The 19803-nt window shown below is 43.5% G+C and overlaps 1 protein-coding gene across 6 annotated transcripts; it reads left to right on the top strand.

The window, feature by feature from the left end:
- The first annotated feature begins 813 nt into the window (after positions 1-813).
- On the top strand, positions 814-19758 carry LOC133471808 (ubiquitin carboxyl-terminal hydrolase 15-like). Of its 6 annotated transcripts, XM_061761791.1 has the most exons (22): positions 824-970; positions 1544-1671; positions 1961-2091; positions 5311-5437; positions 6796-6941; positions 7321-7382; positions 7742-7831; positions 10922-11069; positions 11237-11410; positions 11504-11662; positions 11732-11956; positions 12029-12112; positions 12667-12761; positions 12899-13087; positions 13251-13369; positions 13447-13728; positions 13839-13909; positions 13981-14096; positions 15948-16097; positions 16191-16294; positions 16488-16576; positions 17631-19758. In XM_061761791.1, the coding sequence occupies exons 1-22, from the start codon at positions 882-884 to the stop codon at positions 17931-17933; spliced, it is 3081 nt and encodes a 1026-aa protein (XP_061617775.1). In that variant the 5' UTR covers positions 824-881; the 3' UTR covers positions 17934-19758. The 6 variants fall into 6 exon arrangements, 5 of the variants coding, with proteins under 5 accessions (XP_061617775.1, XP_061617776.1, XP_061617778.1 ...); XM_061761792.1 differs by lacking the exon at positions 7742-7831; XM_061761794.1 differs by lacking the exons at positions 824-970; positions 1544-1671; positions 1961-2091; ... (1 more) ...; positions 6796-6941; positions 7321-7382 and having other exon boundaries at positions 7401-9157.
- Positions 19759-19803: the final 45 nt, after the last annotated feature.

The following is a 19803-nucleotide window of genomic DNA, read 5'->3' as shown; positions in this document are numbered from 1 at the left end:
GCAGGACGTCGAACTTTTTAACTAGTTTCTTGAAACAAAAACACAGGTCAGCGAAGATTAACGAACACCAGCTAATCAAATTTTGTCTTTCTGAGATGAATATTTCTGGAAAGAGGTTTTAATTCCACATTTTTTTGCTTTATTTAACACTATTATACTTATACTTTTGCCAAATCAATCAAACTGACTATTTTTTTAAAAGTCTTAGCAACACTTGTAAACAGCTTTACACTCGGATTTCATAATGAAATACATTTAAAACTCATTCACTGCCAGCCTTCCCAGTTAACATGGATATTTGACTTCTAAAGCCGTCAATGGCATTGAATGTGTTTTGAAGGATAGATTTTTTTAAAAACATTTTGAAAAATTAAATTGAAAAAATTCTCAAGATTTGAGTTATTTGCATGTTGCGCTCTGAGAGTTGCAGACCATGTTTGTGGCTGTCAAATGTATTTAGAAGAAAATGTAAATTAAAGGGAGAATTCTCTTTCACTGTTCAAGCTATGCTTGTCATGGTTTTTTAAATTGATTTTTATGTTTTTGGTGTTGTCTCAGTCTCAGCTTGTCAGTGTTGGGACTTGACTCGGTATTGACGCCCAAAAGTCTAGGTCTTGGTCTCGGTGAGTTCGGGTCTTGGGAAAGTCTTGGTCTCAGGTTGTGTAGTCTCGAGGACGACACTCTCCAACATAATCAGAACAGGTCATCATTTTAAAAAAGAAATACCCTAAATATGACGCTCGTACTCCTCTTGAAATGACGCCGTTACTCCTTCCTGATTGGCTGAAAAATGCTGGGGTCACTCCCTTTCGCGCACAACGTGGCTCTGAAACGCGTCCCCTGCTCTTTCCCATCATGCACCGCGGCATGACTGAGGAAAGATGGCGGAAGGAGGAGCGGCCGATCTGGAAACCCAGAGAGGAGAGGTCGCGGCACTGATCAAAACGCAACTAAAAAAGGGCGACACTTGGTAAGAGTTGACTTCGAGGCATTTTAAAAGCACCGCGTGGGCGCCGCTGGTCTCGGCCGCGCCTGTCGACGCCACGAAGGAGTGTCAAAGTGGCGAATACGGAGCCGTGTTGACAGTTAGCTTCGAGTTAGCCTGGCAGCTTCATGTGTGTCAGCTATCGTCGGTTGACTTGCATACATTGAACTGACGTCAGTCTCGAGTTACTGTGTTTGTCCCTCCTGCTTTAGCTTCCCGCTTTTTAATTCATGACATGACCGTGGGACGCCCCGTTAATTGAGTGCGGTGTGGTCAAGCTAATGGCTAACACCGACCCTGTCAGTGGGTTCTTCCGTCGACTTGTTTAGGGCGGAGTCAGAAAAGAAGCACCTGTCAAAATCAGAGCACCAGCTGGCCACACATCGAGCAACCCGACCTCAATCCAATCGAATGTTTACCTCTTAAAAGATAAACGACTTTGTAACTAAGCATGTCTCCTCTCAGACGTCTGAAAACCATCCCATGTTAGAATCATGTCCACAGTCTCAAGTAACAGTGATAACTCATGTCAAATATACATTTTTGTCATCATTCCAGGTACCTGGTCGACAGTCACTGGTTCAAACAGTGGAAGAAATATGTGGGTTTTGACAGTTGGGACAAATATCAAATGGGCGACCAGAATGTCTATCCCGGACCAGTTGATAATGCTGGTCTTCTCCGAGGTAAGACAGTTGTTTACCTGCATCCTTAGACACTGAGTTACCAGCACAAGGATTAGAAAAGATGCATCTTTCTGGCAAACCAGCAACAAATAGCTCAGAAGAGCACAAACAGCATTGTTAACTGGCTCTTTTTTTTTTGGCAAGGTTCATAGAATTCTCTGCGGCATACCTTCTTCTTTGTGTTTTGTGCTCATTGTCGGGTGGCTTTATCACTCCCTTGTTTGTCGTGCGCGAAAGGCCTTTCTGTGTACCTGTCTATCACCCACTTTCCCCTCTTTTTACCTCCTAGATAGGGATGTTCTGGCCATCAAGGAACATCTCATCGATGAGCTTGACTACATCCTGGTCCCCACGGAGGGCTGGAATAAGCTAGTCAGCTGGTATGGGCTGACAGAAGGTCAAGAGCCAATCGCACGCAAGGTATGACTTGGCAAAATAGTGGATTTGTGTTGCACGAGGGAGGAATACGATGCATCTCTCAACCTGAAAGCGTCCAGTCCCCTCAAAAAGTATCAGAATGGCAAAGTCAATTCCTTTGTTTATGTTGCATACTGAAGACATTTGGGTTTCAGGTCAAAAGATGCATATGAGACAACATTTCAGAATTCCAGCTTTTATTTCATGGTATTTACATCTAGATGTGTTAAACGACTCAGAACAGAGCAACAATATTCTGATAAAGTCTGCATGACAAACTTCTGAACTTTTGTTTGAACCCACCCACTTTTCAAGTAAGCAAAAGTACTGGAACACGTGACTGATGGGTGTTTGTAGTTGCTCAGGTGTTGCCTTTTAGATTGATTGCTTAAACATTAGCTTGTGCTTGTTTGTGGCTTTGGGTTTCGCCTGTGAAAACTGCATTTGCTGTTAAGCAAACATGAAGACCAGAGACCTGTCTATGAGAGAAAAGCAAACCATTTTGAAGCTGAGAGAAGAGGGAAAATCAACAATTTTGGAATGTCCTGAAAAAGAGAGAAACTACTGGTGCACTGAGCAACAGACATCGTACAGGTCGGCCAAGGGTATCAACAGCAGCTGATGACAGAAACATTGTGAGAGCTGTGAAGAAACACCCACAGACAACAGTCAGTGACATTACTGCCAACCTCCGCAGGGCAGGGATGAAGGTATCTCAATCCACTGTTCGAGAGAAGAAATATACAGACCACACCACAAGATGCAAACCACTCATCAGCAAAAAGAATCGGAGGGCCAGATTGGATTTTGCAAAGAAGTATAGAGATGAGCTACAAAGGTTTTGGAACAAAGTTTCATGGACTGATGAGACCAAGATTAACCTCTAACAAAGTGATGGAAAGGCCAAAGTATGGACCAAGAAAGGATCTGCTTATGATCCAAAACACACAAGCTCATCTGTGAAGCATGGTGGAGGTAATGTCATGGCTTGGGCTTGCATGGCAGTTTCTGGAACGGGCTCACTCGTCTTTATTGATAATGTAACTCATGATGGTAGCAGCAGAATGAATTCTGAAGTGTACAAAACAATTTTGTCTGGCAGTTTACAGAAAAATGCATCCAAACTAATCGGGAGAAGCTTCATCATGCAACGAGACAATGACTCAAAACACACTGCCAACACAACAAAGGATTTCATCAGGGGGGAAAAGTGGAAGGTTATGGACTGGCTAAGTAAATAACTGGACTTTAACCCAATAGAGCATGCATTTTACCTCCTGAAGAGGAGACTGAAGGGAGAAACCACCAGAAACAAACTAGTACTGAAAGAGGCTGCAGTAAAGGCCTGAAAAAGTATTTCAAATGAAGAATGCAACGGTCTGAAGTCAGTGGGTCGCAGGCTTGATGCAGATATTGCAAGTAAGGGTTACGCCACCAAATATGAAATGTTATTCACTTTAAGTTCATTTAATAATGTCTGGTCCAATATATTTGCTCACTTGAAAAGTGGGTGGCTTTAAACAAAAAGTGCGCTGTCCTGAATTTTTAACACATCTAGATGTAAATACCATGAAATAAAAGCTGGAATTCTGAACTTTTGCCTCATATTCATCTTTTGATCTGAAACCCAAATGTCTTCTGTATACAACAAAAAACAATGGAATTGACCTTGCCGTTCCAATACCTTTGGAGGGGACTGTATCTGATAAGTAAAAAAAATCAGATAATATGACTTGTGGTCCCGATTATTCATGTGTAACACAATCAAAAGAAGTCAGAATCTTCTCATGATACCAAATACCAATTTTGTGTCGACCATTCTTTGCTATCTGTACAATTTTTTTTATTGTGTTGTCATATTTTTGCACGTGGTACGGATGGCAGTTGTTTTGTAGGCCGTAACAAACCACACCTGTATTTATGTCAGTTGAAACATATTTGCTATTGTTAGATGCCACCTGCACATTTGGCTAGTCATGCTATCATGGCTGCCGATGTGTTGCCCCCTTCCCTGCCTCCCTCGTCCATTGACCCTCCCATTTTCCCATGTATGCGCTGCGACGTATCGGGTGGCCAAAGGGTTTCTATTTTCAGGCAACGTTCTGGATGACTGAAAAGCTACATGGAGCGAGCTACGAGGCACAACATGCAGGAGGTTCATCATCCTTTTTATTTATCTCGTGCTTCTTCTGCAGAGTCGCCATCCCGGTTTCCATGTTTTAGGGGGTAGGGTTTACACACGAGGACTCCAGTCATAAGATTGCCCATCTTTCTCTTGCTAGCACCGGCTGCATGATTGCCCTTGTTTTATTTGAAGCGGAGAGAGGCTTGCTGAGGTCATTACTGAATGCGAGTGGCGTCACCGGGAAGGGAGGCGGGAGGGTTAAAAGCTTTTGACTCAGCGGTGATTTGAGGAATTCTGCTTGGCAACGACTTTTCCACCTTGCTCACGGACAGTTGGATGTCGGGTCAACTGGGAATCTTGAGGTTTGGGACAGGGTGGATGGAGTATGGGGTGAATGAATATGAGCAACATGGCTTTTGCAGTTCTGCTCGACATTGCTTTAGTTGGTACTGTGGGAATCTGAATTCAAGAGTGTGTGTGTCTGTGAGTGTGTCATAGCCATGTAGTGTTGAAATAAATAGGCTGGGACCCCTCAGCTGTTTCCATAAGGTGCTGCTAATTTAGGCCTTCCACTCTTGACTGTGCTTCTGTCAGCTGAGTGCCAGCCATGACACAAACTCTGTTACTTAATAGATTCTGAAGAAGAAGAAGAAGAAGAAGAATCATCTTTTATTGTCATGAACATGCATGCATGCACACGAAATTTGTTCTCTGCATTTAACCCATCACAGTGAACACATACACATGTTAGTGTAACACACTGGAGCAGGGGGCAGCTGAAGCGCCCGGGGAGCATTTCGGGGTATCCGTGTCTTGCTCAAGGACACCACAGCCGTGAGTCCGGGGGATGTTGGCGGATGGTCCAGTCGGGGTTTTGAACCTAGGTCCCCCACGGTGGCAGGCGATGATCTTAACCATTGGGCCACGGCTGAAGTCTGTTGTATGTGACTAACATGAGGCTTGTACATGTTACAAGATAGAAGGGAGGAAGGATGTGAAGATCCCACAATGTACATTAATAGAAATACAGTGATACTAAACACTACCTTGTTAAACTGTGCTTATGGTAATATCCCCGTGTTGTATATATTTACAAGGTGGTCGAGCAAGGTATGTTTGTGAAGCACTACAAGGTGGAGGTGTACCTGACAGAGCTGAAGCTATGCGAGGACGGCAATATGGACAATGTGATCACCAGGCGCTTTAGCAAGGCTGACACAATTGGTAAGTCATGTGGAAGAAACAACAATCTACAGTTGAAACCAGATATTTACATACACAATACTAAAGAGAGATGCTTTTTTTCTCTCACTGTCATTAAATCGGGTTAAACATTTACTGTTTAAGGTGAATTACAATTACCAAAATTATTTCATTACTTTCTTAAAAGTCATAAGTTTACATACAGTATGATACCATGCCTTTAAACAGTTTGGGAAAACTCAGATGATGATGTCATGTCTTTGGAAGCTTCTGATAGGTTTATTGACCACATTTGATTTAATTAGCGGCACATCTGTGGCTGTATTTACCCAACAAAAACACACTGCTTCTTTGTGTAACATCCTGGGAAAAGGTCAAAAGAAGTTATAGAAGATATCGGGAAAAGAATTGTGGACTTGCTCAAGTCAATTTACAAATGTCTGAAAGTGCCACATTCATCTGTACAAACAATTACCGTATTTTCACGGACCGTATTAAAAGGCGCAGTCTCAGTTACGGGGTCTATTTCTGTATTTAACATATACATGAGGCGCACCGTGTTATTGGGCGCAAGCATGGTAAAACATACGCTATCTTAAAACATACGGAAGCATGCATGCGCGCCAAACCAATGTTTTTAAAAAGGCAGCGGGAGCAAAACTGAGTTCGGTTGTACTTTATTGAAGTATTTAACAATATACTCGCGTTATTTTTTTGCATATCAGTCCTCATCCACAAATCCATCAAAGTCCTCATCTTCTGTATCCGAAATGAACAGCTGGGCAAGTTCTCAATCAAACACGCCAGGTTCGAGTTCGTTGCCGTGCGAACGCTCGAACAACAGTGCAAGCAGACACGTTAGCCCCAGCATCCACAATCCATTCACAAATTGTGGCGTAACTCGCCCGGCGCTGCATCCTAGTCTTAGTAAAGCTGTGTTCGCCGTCTGTCATCCATCGCTCCCACGCCGCTCACAACTTCACTTTGAACGCCCTGTTTAGACCGATGTCCAGCGGTTCGTCAAGCCTCCCGGAATGATGGCAAGCCCCGAGTTATTGCACTCAGTCGAATGGTGACTGTAGAGACGCTTCTCCCGGCTTTTTTATATATATATATATATATATATATATATCTCACACCAAGTACATTTCTCAGTAAATTGGGACAAGATTATATGATTTCAGTGTATGATTGTATATGCTTTTTGTGACAATTTTTTTGCCATGAGATTTCAAATGTAGAATATGTGCCTTTGCTCAGTAAAAGTTGGGAAACACTAAAATACAGAAAATATCCTGATACATACATGCATTTAGATGCAAAAACTGCCCATTTTTCTCGTCTAATTATTTTTTAATAATGTACGCTCTCTGTTGCAGACCTAATAGAGAAGGAGATGCGAAAGCTCTTCAGCATCCCAGATGAGAAGGAAACCAGACTTTGGAACCGGTACATGAGCAACACCTTTGAACCTCTCAATAAACCCGACAGCACCATCCAAGATGCCGGACTCTATCAAGGACAGGTAGGGACCTTTTTGCTCATGACACATGAACATTCCTGGAATTTGTCAGCATTAAGTATATTTTAGGCCTCACAAAAATTGTGTTTGACTAATATAGCACTGTGAAAATATGGAAATGTATGCAAATTTTAATCGCCCTTTTTAGATAGCATGCCCCACATTTGTGTTGACATCTAACTGAAAGTTTTCGGTGTAGAACTGCATCAGTGAAGCTTAGGTTTGCATTCCCAAAGATATGATGAAATGTTCATTCATCCGTCATCTTCCATCATTGTTTGCTGCCTTTTTAAATGAGCAATAGCAGCCGGAGGCACGTTATTATTATTTCACCCCTCCCCTCCCGTTCCCTCAACATTTTCTATTGTGATGTCTCCTGCAGGTTCTTGTAATAGAGCAGAAAAACGAAGACGGCTCCTGGCCCCGAGGCTCAGACACACCCAAGTGAGAGCAGTCTTGGCTTCTATTTTTGTTTGTGGACCCAGGAGAAGAAATTTGGTTTTCTACAGAAAGTGAAAATAGTTTAACACTTTGGACTGATAAACAAACATAAGCTGTACTGAGATTCGAGTCACTGTAAGATGTGATGGAATCCTCGTTCAATGATCTATTGTATGTGACCCTTTTTTTTCACCCTAGCACCTCATTCATTCTCTATGACACAGGCTACCTGTTTTGCTTGAGCCTTCTTTGGTGACACATACCCTCTTTTAATTTGAGTCATCTAAGTTTTATTTATCTGGCACCTTTCTGCAGCTGTTTTCCCTCCGCTAACTCATGATCTATTCTTTATCTTTTTGAAGGTCATCCGGTGCTTCCAATCTCTCTGCTTTGCCAAAGATCTCGCCTTCATCTCTCACAAACAATCATAACAGCAGCTTCAACAGCAGGAAGTAAGGTTGAGTAGTAGTAGAGGGGCAGATGTGTGGATGTCAACAGCCAGAGATGGAGCAGTGTTGTTGAGTTTTGCTAAACTCCGTCACTGTCCGTTTACCGTATCCAATTTTACTCAAGCATGCCTATCTCTGGCTGTGGATTCGGGTCTTCTAGAAAATTGCTAAGAATGCAGTTTCAATTGTTTGAGTTGACAGCAAGGAAAAATGTGATTGATTTCTTTCTAATTCCGTGACAGCAGTGCTCTCCGCAAGTGGCCTATGGTGCCTCTGGGTATCTCAGTCAGCATATATCTGTGGGAGTTAATAGCCCACATCCAGTGTGGCAAACTTTCTTGATTTCACCTGACTGCCTTCATTCCCGTGTGCACATACAGTAGATTTACTCGCACATTCGTGCAGTTAGTAGACGTTTTTATTTCTTCAATGGCCCACAGCAGGTGATGCAAGTCAAAATCAGGTGAATTGATTACACCTTACCAATGAGCTATGCTAATATCAATGACGTGCTTACGTTGCGAGTTGCTACCTATCATTTCACCTTAAAATCAACACAAACTTGCAACTTTATAATAAATAGGCAAAAATGTCACTGAACTGGTTTTGTGTTTAATAAATTACATGATTAGTTCTGGGGGGAAAATAACTGATTATTGTTTAGCAGCGGCATTATGATAATGCTAACTTAGATTTATAGAGCATCTTTTAAGGGATGCAGGGATCCTTAACAATAACTCATGGGGTACTTAAAATGTTGAGTATGTTCTGACTGGCTTGACAGTGAAGAGCAGTGTGATGGAAGATTCCAGTCGAGGTCCAGTGAACAGCCAGGTAAGGTTCCTTGTTTGAAGACATATCAGAAAGCAGCTTGGTAAACATCTCAAGATGATCTGATCTAGAGAAAGGTCCAGCTCGCTCTTGGCAGTGGTTATGTTACAACAAACAAGTCATCCAGTTATTAGAAAGCACCGTTTATGGAACAGGCGAAAATCTAAACTAAATTGGAGGTTGTCTCCAGCCAAGCATTTTCTTCTTTAGACGCACAACATTATTTCCACAAATTAAGAAAATGTAATAAACAATTTTATCGGATTTATTTCTGGCCCATGCCTTAGCTTATTTAATGACTATGATCCCTCAAGGGGTAATTCATCAATTTTTAAGCATAAAAGAAATTCTAATCTCTCATATCTGTGCAGTTTTCCCCCCTTCAAGGCAAGATTAACCTGAGCTCAGTGTCGTTTCAGCTAGGGAGGTTGACAGCTAAAGCGATGGAACCTGGAGGCTACGTCAGCCCCCTTGCTGGAGAGCACTGCCTGTCTGAGGGTGGGCGGAACTGTCTCCTCGTTTCACCTGACGTGTTTTTACTGCATGCTATTTTTTGGTTTGTTTTTTATTGAGATATTCAAACTCTGCATTGCATACTTTGATCCACATGTACAATGAATGTGTTCGATCACATGGGTTCATGTTGACATTTCACAGCCATGCAGCATATTCATTGACGGCAATTACATCTTGTCTTGGCTGGTGAGTTTGGGAATGTGGAGTTTCCCCACAAGCTTTTCTGTAGCGCCATTGTTTCTTCTAATTTATGCATGCGGCCTCTTTTTATCATACGTAATGGTCCAGCGTTACGTAACGCGCGTTTATTTATTTTTCCCACTTTTGCCATGGTCTGTGATGGTGGTAGCAATGCACGGTAGCAGCACAGTGTCACAGTCATTTCTGCAACATCTCCTCACTGTCCTTTTGCTCTTTCCTCTTTACCCCACTTGTCCCAGTGAGCTCATTGCCATGTGCACGTTCTCGCAGGCAAGTGACCTTCAGAGTACTCTTCGTCTACTTTCCTTTTCACACACGCCAGGAGCCCAGTGTCATAAAAAATGCACTTTCTTCAGATTGCAGTTGATTTATTCACTCATCCTTGCTCCGCTCTTTTAAAACCCTTTGTAAGACAACCGTGGCACATTAAAGAGCATTACGAGGCGGTGCCAAAACGTGGCTGACCCAGGTGGTGTGTACGCAGGGCTAGTGAATGCAATAGATTGTACGAACATGCATCAATGTACATTTACAGGGAGCATCAGGCTTGTGAGTACTGCAGCCTCAGCTGGATGCAGTCGATTGCCTTCTTTCTCCCTCCAACCCCATCTCTCATCTGTCGGAGCCGTCCACCCCCCTCCATCCCTCCCTCCAGACCCCCACCACCCCTCCTCCGCCACCTCCCCGCACTCTCCCTCTCTCTCTCTCTCCCTCTCTCTCTCTCTCTCTGTGTGCACCTCGAGCTTCGGTAGCGGCACTCTTGAGCATCCTTGCTGCTGCTATAAATATCTGCTGGAAGCAGTAGAGCGGCAGCAGCAGCAGCAGGCAGGCAGGCCAGAGGGAGGTGCCGGAGACTGGACCAGAGGACAGGACAGGTGGAGGAATTGAAAACATGGTAGATGATTAGTTTAGTTTCCTCAAGTAGAGATCAGAAAGTGTTGTTTGTAAATGTTTTGGTTGTTGGCCTGTGGTAGCGTTGGGGAGTCAATGGAGATTCAGACTGTTATGGACCATATTCAAACTGGACTGCCAATGGCTGATGTTGGAGACTCATTCATTCTCTTCAGTTGAGAATGGAGCTGCACTTCTACTATGCCAGGATCTACATTCCCCGGACTTAAAACCCACCTGGACCAGGCTGCCGCTCATTTAGTTTTGTAGAGACATGCAGGCCGGTATGGGCCGGGGTGGGGCTGAGATGTCATGCTCCTGTGTTGCTGGTGGTGCCTGAGGTCTGAAGCGGTAGAACTGGACAGCAGGAGGGTGGACCACCACGTGTTGAACTGTGAGGCTGGTGCCTCCACCGCCATCACAGCAGTAGCCCTCGACCAATGGGAGCCGGAAACGAGCAACGCTGTCTTGAAGCCCTCTCAGAGGTCTGCTTGCTGCAGACTTAGTTGATGGTGTTGGTCATTTTAGTGAATTGCCAAATAATGTTTTCCTCCACTTAGGGGAATAAAACTTCTTTGTTAACGGTCTGTTGATGATCTTTTCTGTGCTCATTAGTAGCTCAATAATCAAACATGTTTCACTTTTTTATTGCAGCGTGAAGAATTCAACCTTTAGCTTACCATCCTACCACACCAACAGTAACAGCTATGACTACTCTGAGCAGAGCCGACAAAGTGAACACGCGGGCCTCTGTGGACTGTCGAACCTTGGCAACACTTGCTTCATGAACTCTGCTGTGCAGGTAAGAGCATTTCCTACAAGGACACAGTGTAATTCAACATATTGAGACTTGATGAGGCTTCAAAAAGAGGGGTGTGCAAGCCAAGGAGAATGTGACACTTCAAATGTAAATGGAGCTCATCCACTCTGTGATTATCATTGTCCTCTGCCGCTCTTGTGTCCTCTCAGTGTTTAAGTAATATCCCTCCCCTGACGGACTACTTCCTCAAAGACAAGTACACGAGTGAGCTGAATGTGGACAACCCACTGGGCATGAAGGGAGAGATTGCCAGAGCCTACGCTGAGCTTATAAAGCAACTGTGGTCCTGCAAATACAGCTATGTTACGCCAAGGCCTTTCAAGGTTGAACATCACAAAAAGAAGCATCAAGCTATGTTGTTTGTGTTATTACTTTACCTTGATTCCCTTCTCTTTGTTACCCAAACCTCCCTTCAGACCCAAGTGGGCCGCTTTGCCCCTCAATTCTCAGGGTACCAGCAGCAGGACTCTCATGAGCTGCTGGCCTTTCTCCTGGATGGTCTTCACGAAGACTTGAACCGGATCAGGAAGAAGCCGTACATCCAGCTGAAGGATGCCAACGGCCGGCCCGATAAGGTGGCGACATACACGGCAGGATCTGACCTTGCAAAAAAGGAAATGTATTAAAATGATATTTCCTCATAGGTGGTGGCCGAGGAGGCTTGGGAGAACCACATCAAGAGGAACGACTCCATAATTGTTGACATCTTTCATGGCCTGTTTAAGTCTACCTTGGTGTGTCCTGTGTGCTCCAAGGTCTCCGTGACTTTTGATCCCTTCTGCTACTTGACGCTGCCTCTGCCCATGAAGAAGGAGCGCACACTGGAGGTTTATCTCGTCAGATTGGATCCTCTGGCCAAACCCACGCAGGTAACCGTTGACACCAGAGAACGTCTTCTACATCCTCTCAATGTGGTCGTTCACGTATGTTGAATTTTTCAGTACAAACTGACTGTGCCAAAGGTGGGCTACATATCAGACCTGTGCACCTCCCTCTCCAGTCTGTCTGGGGTGCCTGTTGAAAAGGTATGCACATTCCAATGTCAAGAAAAGCTCCATCTCTTCAGAGCTGTCACATTAAATCGCTGACCTTTTCCACTATCACACAGCCCAGTATAGACATTTCATCATTTAAAGTGCCCTTGGTCATACAGCCTCAACAGCACGTAGGGCAAAGTTTTGTCCTTTTTGCAATTGAACCAGAAAAGCACTCAGTGGAGTGCAGACCTCTGCCAAGGATGAACCATCCATCTGAATTTGTAGACCTTAAAAGAAATCCACCCTCTACTGTTGCCTGATTTTTGTTCCCAAAAATGCCCTGTCATCTTGCAAAGTTATCAAAAGTGGAATGAAAGTCCTGGATCTGGCCCAAAGTCGAATACATTCTGCCCTGGTCCATGCACCACCTCCACACATGTTTTGGGCACATCCATTTGAGTAGTTTTCGGATAATCCTGCTAACAAACAGTAAAAACTAAATCAATAAAAAGAGATCAAATAAGTTGAAACTACTAAATGAGCGTTCATAGTTGACTTTAACTCACATTTTGTGTTTCCCACCAATTCTCAATCCCCCCCAGATGATCGTAACAGACATCTACAGCCACCGTTTCCACCGGATCTTCGCCACCAATGACAACCTTAGCAGTATCATGGAGAGAGATGATATCTACGTGTGAGTGTCAAATACTCGGTGACTTCCAACCACTGACTGTATAAAAATGTATTCCGTTCATAGTCTGTATTGTATCTAGATCATTTCTTAAAGGTGTTAAAACCAAGTAAATTATGTGCCATATGAACCCACCATAGGTTTGAGATTGCGGTGAACCGAGTGGAGGACACGGACCACGTTGTGATCCCAGTCCACCTGAGAGAAAAGTACAAACAGTCAGGATACAACCAGACCAGCACGCCGCTGTTCGGGCAGCCTTTCCTCATTGCTGTGCCTAGGATGCTTAATGAGGACAAACTCTACAACATGCTTCTACTACGCCTCTGGTGGGTTTATACGCCTTCGTGTTAAGTCTCACAGCACATTCTTAACACGGCAATTATTTGCTCATTCCTTCGAGCAAAGGTAATGAGCGTAAACTAGTTCAGTTTCTACATTTTTAATGTTCCCACTGCTTCGTGGTGAATGAAAGCGGTTTTGTGTTGGCAGCCGGTTTGTGAGATCCACTGTTGTGGAAGATGAGGATGACTGTGAAGAGACCCAGTCAACCAAACAACACACTGTCAACGGCAATGCCACCAATGGCGTATTGGAGGAGGGGTCGCCAAGTAAGTCCTTACTCACCAAAAAAACTTTGTTTGACATCGTCACTAAAAAAAAAAAATCATGTTTTTTCTGACTTCAGGTGAAATGGAGACTGATGAGCAGGACGATGAGTCCAGTCAGGATCAAGAGTTGCCCTCCGAGAATGACAACAGCCAGTCCGAGGACTCCGTGGGCGGGGACAACGAGCTGGAGAACGGTGTGGTTGCCCCGCAGATCTCCACGAAAGGCCAACAGACCAGCGGGCACAGCAAAAAGAGACTTTTCACATTCCAGCTCAATAACATGGGAAAAATTGACTTTTCACTCATCAAGGAGGACACGAGGCAGATCCGGTTTGATGAGGGACACTTACGGCTCAATGGTACGACGTGCTGTATAGCTTGGCTTTAATTGACATTCCCCTTGTTTATTAAAATTGCAGATTCCCATTTCATAATTCATGACTCATTTGAGTTTGTCAAACTCTTCCAGACCGGTCTTATCTGTCTTTGGATTGGGAGCCGAAGAAGAAGAAGAAGTACTTTGACGACACGGTTGTTGAGGTAACTCTTGCATCACAAATGGGACTCTTCTCTTTTGTGGAGTGATACACACAAACGTGTATGTTCTCCAGGACTTTGACAAGCACGAGAGCATGGAGTACAAGCCTCAGAAGAAGGCCTACTTCAAGCTAAAAGACTGCATTGAACTGTTCACCACTAAGGAGAAGCTGGGAGCTGAGGATCCTTGGTAAGCATAACATGTTCCCATCAACTATGACATTTATTCTTGGTGTGGGAGTGCTACAAATCACTTGCTCGGTACAGTTCAATTGATTGTATTTAACTTGGCATTTAATCTTTGAGATGTTTCTGTATAAGCATTGATTCAGGTCAAAATGTCCAAAGCAATTTTGAGTACTTTTTTTTTTTTTACTTTATTATAGTACAGTGGCTTACAATAATAAATATACTTTTTAAGAATAAAACCGCTCTTGTTTTATGCTCAGGCCTACTTGTCATGATGATACTGGGAGATATTTTTGTAGTTGTTCCTTGGTATAATGAGTTTGAGAAGCACTGAGCTATTAAGACATACAGTGGGTACAGAAAGTATTCAGACCCTCTTAAATTTTTCACTCTTTGTTATATTGCAGCCATTGGCTAAACTCATTTAAGTTCATAAATGCCACAAGTATTCAGACCCTTTGCTCAGTATTTAGTAGACGCCCCCTTTTGAGCTAATACATCCATGAGTCTTTTTGGGAATGATGCAATACGTTTTTCACACCTGGATTTGGGGATCCTCTGCCATTCCTCCTAGCAGATCCTCTCCAGTTCAGTCAGGTTGGATGGTGAACGTTGGTGGACAGCCATTTTCAGGTCTCTCCAGAGATGCTCAATTGGGTTTAAGTCAGGGCTCTGGCCGGGCTATTCAAGAACAGTCACGGAGTTGTTCTGAAGCCACTCCGTTATTTTAGCCATGTGCTTCGGCTCATTGTCTTGTTGGAAGGTGAACCTTCGGCCCAGTCTGAGGTCTTGAGCACACTGGAGAATGTTTTCGCCCAGGATATCCCTATACTTGGCCGCATTCATCTTTCCTTCGATTGCAACCAGTCGTCCTGTCCCTGCCGCTGAAAAACACCCCCACAGCATGATGCTGCCACCACCATGCTTCACTGTTGGGACTGTATTGGACAGGTGATGAGCAGTGGCTGGTTTTCTCCACGCATACCGCTTAGAATTAAGGCCAAAAAGTTCTGTCTTGGTCTCATCAGGTCTCTCTCTTTAGTAAACTCCATGCTGGCTTTCATGTGTCTTGCACTGAGGAGAGGCTTCCGTCAGGCCACTCTGCCATAAAGCCCCGACTGGTGGAGGGCTGCAGTGATGATTGACTTTCGAGAACTTTCCCCCATCTCCCGACTGCATCTCTGGAGCTCAGCCGCAGTGATCTTTGGGTTCCTCTTTACCTCTCTCACCAAGGCTCTTCTCCCCGATTGCTCAGTTTGGCCGGGCGGCCAGTTCTAGGAAGGGTTCTGATTGTCCCAAACGTCTTCCATTTCGGGATTATGGAGGCCACTGTGCTCTTAGGAACCTTAAGTGCAGCAGAATTTTGTTTGTAACCTTGGCCAGATTTGTGGCTTGCCACAATTCTGTCTCTGAGCTCTTCAGGCAGTTCCTTTGACCTCATGATTCTCATTTGCTCTGACATGCACTGTGAGGTATAAGATCTTCTATAGACAGGTGTGTGGCTTTCCTAATCAAGTCCAATCAGTATAATCAAACACAGCTGGGCTCCAACGAAGGTGTTGAACCATCTCAAGGATGATCAGAAGAAATGGACAGCACCTGAGTTAAATATGAGTGTCATAGAAAAGGGTCTGAATACTTATAGCTTTGCAATATTTCAGTTTTTCTTTTTTAAGAAATCTGCGAAAAATTCAACAATTCAGTTATTTTTCTCTCAGTATGGGGTGCTGTGTGTACATTAATGAGGAAAAAAATGAACAAATGATGTTAACAAATGGCTGCAATATAACAAAGAGTGAAAAATTTAAGGGGGTCTGAATACTTTCCGTACCCACTGTACATGTGTCTATAGGTACTGTCCAAACTGTAAGCAACACCAGCAGGCCACAAAGAAGCTGGACCTCTGGTCATTGCCTCCAGTGTTAGTGGTCCATCTGAAAAGATTCTCCTACAGTCGCTACATGAGGGATAAACTAGACTCCCTGGTTGACTTCCCACTCAGGTACACATCATTAATTCAAGTGACATCATCATCCTTACTATTTTTGGTCAAACAGGCCTAGTTTACACTCTTGCTGATGTGTTGTCTCTGTAGCGATCTGGACATGTCAGAGTTCCTGATCAACCCCAACAGTGGACCGTGTCGGTATGACCTCATCGCTGTCTCCAACCACTATGGCGGCATGGGCGGAGGCCACTGTGAGTGTCGCTTCTTAAACAAGCCATGACATTTTGTCATCAGGAAAAAGAATTGCAGAAGTATGATAAGATATACTCTTTAGTCATGGCTGCTGACAGGCACGTCGTTCCATTGTGGCCTTTACATCTAAATTCCAGCACTTTCAGCATGTGCCAGTTTTGAACCATTGTGGGTAATCTCGTTCCTGCTCAGATACTGCTTACGCCAAGAACACAGATGATGGAAAGTGGTACAACTTTGATGATAGCAGTGTGTCACCTGCCAGCGAGGATCAAATAGTGGTGAGTGTGCTCATCCCTGTCCTGTTTTATAGTCATCAAAAAGACAAGTCTGTCTTACTAATGGCACCCAGTGGAAAATTATCAAAATGCATTGTTAAATGATTTTGTGAAGTCCTAAAATTGTATAGACGTGACGAGTTATGTTGGCTGTGCAACATCATTGGAAAAACATGAGCTCAGCATAAGTGCAATGGGGGTTCAAGTTTCCACATAGTCCTACTAAATGATGTGTGTAGAACCATGTCATTAAGTCCCATTTAAGGTGAGCACAGTCAAAGTCTGGTAATGTGAGCACAGTGACATGGAGCACAACACAGTAAATGGAGGGCCAGTTCATACGGTAGTACTATGAATCCCCCAGACCCAACTCAAGATCGGTCAAAATGTGCGATTATAGCGAGCTCATATGAAAACCTTTTTAAAATAGTTTTACTTTTTTAAACTTATTATAACACACTTTTTAAAGAATTTCTTTAGCACCTGTTGTTACTGTTTTACTCGCGCAGTTTTTCAAATAAGAGGCAATTTGAGCACATAGAATTCCGAATATTGAAACACCAAAATGTTTAACCAAATAATATAATCTTGTCTAACAAAAGTCCTCTAACTTAATGTTAACATATAATGTAAACTGCCATAGATGGGCTAATGCAAATTAGTGGGGTTCATGGAATTTAGCATAGATGTTATAGTGTGTGTGTGTGTATGTATATATTATGTATGCATGTATACGTGTGTGTGTATATGTACATATATTGATGTGTGTTTATATATATATATATATATATATATATATTTATATATTGAATGAGTGTGTGTAATCTGTGTATTTGCCGATTTTTGTTTGTTTGAATGCCATTATCTTTGTCTTATGTGGTAAGGTGTTAATGTTTGAAATGGGCTAATATTGGATGATTAATCGGTCGGACCTTAGTAAAAACCCATAAAATGATCACTTTAGTATTCTAGTGGGGGCATGAACAAGGAACTGCGAAATAGCAGGGGAATACTGTAAAGACTTATATCCTGATGGCTCCACTGTGCTCATGTCCAGTCCAAAGCGGGCTACGTGCTCTTCTATCAGCGCCAGGACACCGTGAAAGGCACCGGCTACTTCGCTCTTGACCGTGAGAAAGAGGAGGACAACGAGGAAGAGGAGGAGGAGGAGGAAGAAGAAGCTGAGGATGAGGAGGAGAATGAAGGGAGACGGAGCGCCGCCTCGGTTCGGGGTGCAGCGTCTCCCGTTGCCGCTCTAAGCGAGGACCTGAACGAGAACCGGTGCGGTAAAGGTGACGAGTTGGAACAGGAAGACGAGGAGGAGGTACCCTGTCGAGATGTCACCATGAGTGCCAACTGACAAGCGAGCACATAAATAATAGGAATGAGCGAGAGAGAGAAATCTTTCCATCCAAAGCCATATGGATACACAGCATGGCAAGCAGGTGCCATCGGGCCCACCCGGGCTCGCCAGGTGGCGCCAAAGTGGGCGGAACGTTAGCGGTACGCTGAGAATTCAGAGCCCTCCTCTGTGGCTGAATCACTGTTTGTGTGTGTGTGTGTGTGTGTGTGTGTGTGTCACCTGTTGCGTTTTTTTTGTTTCTAAAGGAATTTGTGGCCGTTTGATTCAGAGCAGTTTGTGTCTTTTATATATCTCTGAGAGAAAGTTCTGATTTTAATATCCTTAGTTTGTACATATTTTAAGCACTGAACAGTCATGTGGTGTCAATCTGCGCTGAAGCATTCTGAACTTGCACAATCACCAACCATCCACTTTAAAAAATATCTTTTTAAAATTTTGTTCTTATTGCCAGACACGGCGGTACTTCAGAGATGAATGTGATGTGACTTTTTTTCCTGATAAACACCAACAAGGTGTGCAGGAAGCTGCCTTCATTAACGCACACGATGCGTAATCTCAAGTCTGGACGCTTGTTAGATTTTCATTTTTTTTGTTTTCTGATGAATTTTTTAAAAATTATTATTATTTAATGCCAAACTTGTGACGAGCTTCGGTCCGCTGCTCTTGCTGTGACCTTATTTCGCGTCCAGCTCTGTGTGGCCTCTTTTGCCACTCAACCCAAAGCATGTCTGCAGCAAGATGCTTTTGTGCTAAATTAAGACCGTCAATAATGACATGCCATCGATTTACAAATTATAGGAGTTGTGTCTTTAAATAGTCTGCAATACTTTTTAGTGTTCGGATAATGTGTGTGTGCTCAGCCTTAAATCTTAATCTCACACACTTCTCCTCCCCTTTGCATGCACGGCCCCTTTAAAACCACTTGAATGTCCAGGAGTCAAGAAGCTCTGCTTGGCACGTCACAGCCACATAATCTCCTTTTTCGTAATCCACAGGAGGGCCAGAATGTATGCGAAGTGACCACTGACCACATGTATGTGATTGCCTTTTTTTTTCTCCCCCTTAAAAGGGCCGTATTTGTTTATTTGTGTTTTTTTTATTTTTTGTTTTCCCTTCTGGTTGGTTGAATGTGATGGTGATGGCTTCTCTCGCCTTTGGACTCTGGCTGAATGCTTCTTGTTGTGTTTCTGAGCTTCTGGGGGTTAGGGACTGAGGTTTGGGGGTGAGTCAGCCTTCAAAATGGGAAAAAAAGGCTTTTTCAGCATTTGGGATTACGATCAAGTGGAGTTATTTCGTGGCAGGTTGTTTGTTCCAGGGTATTCCTCCATTGGCGATGCATTTATTCTCCATGGTGGAGTGTGGCTGTCTTTGCTTTCAGCTTGGCGACCCGTCGCTTTTTGAGCGTCTCTGTGTTTCTCGCCTCGCTTTTGGCCGACTCACCCCTTCCCGAGTGAGCGCGAACGAGACCGCTACGATAGACTTATACCGTACTGTACATAAGAGTTCACTCTGTGAGTGCACATTTGATAAAAGTTTATTTATTTATATGTAAGCATTTCATAAGGAAACAATATATTTAAAACCCTGGCAAGAGTGGAATGATTTTGAATAGAAATGGTGAGGTGGTGTTGCTTGTGCTCTTGTCAGGGAGTGTTTTTTTTTTTTTTTTTTTTTTTTTTTAAAAAAAAGGATGTCTTGTTTTTGTGAATAATCCAGGCATCCTTGCATGATGAGGGGTTTCCAGGTTTGGCTGCACTTGGGTTTACATTTGAAATGTGCATGTGTATTTATACACAATGTTCAATAAAGTTGTGTAAAGCGTTCAGCGGGTTTTCTTCGGCGACCCCTGATATGTCTGTTGTGCGCG

The sequence above is a fragment of the Phyllopteryx taeniolatus genome, chromosome 22 (genome assembly GCF_024500385.1).
Source record: "Phyllopteryx taeniolatus isolate TA_2022b chromosome 22, UOR_Ptae_1.2, whole genome shotgun sequence".
Lineage (NCBI taxonomy): Eukaryota > Metazoa > Chordata > Actinopteri > Syngnathiformes > Syngnathidae > Phyllopteryx > Phyllopteryx taeniolatus.
This window is presented reverse-complemented; position numbering and strand designations above follow the sequence as displayed.

Bases quoted from the DNA above. Each gene is read 5' to 3' on its own strand.
- LOC133471808 (XM_061761791.1), top strand. From the start codon at position 882: ATGGCGGAAGGAGGAGCGGCCGATCTGGAAACCCAGAGAGGAGAGGTC. The intron at 2,092-5,310 runs GTATGACTTGGC...TATATTTACAAG, and splicing joins AAGAGCCAATCGCACGCAAG to GTGGTCGAGCAAGGTATGTT. The intron at 7,832-10,921 runs GTAAGGTTGAGT...TTTTTATTGCAG, and splicing joins AGCAGCTTCAACAGCAGGAA to CGTGAAGAATTCAACCTTTA.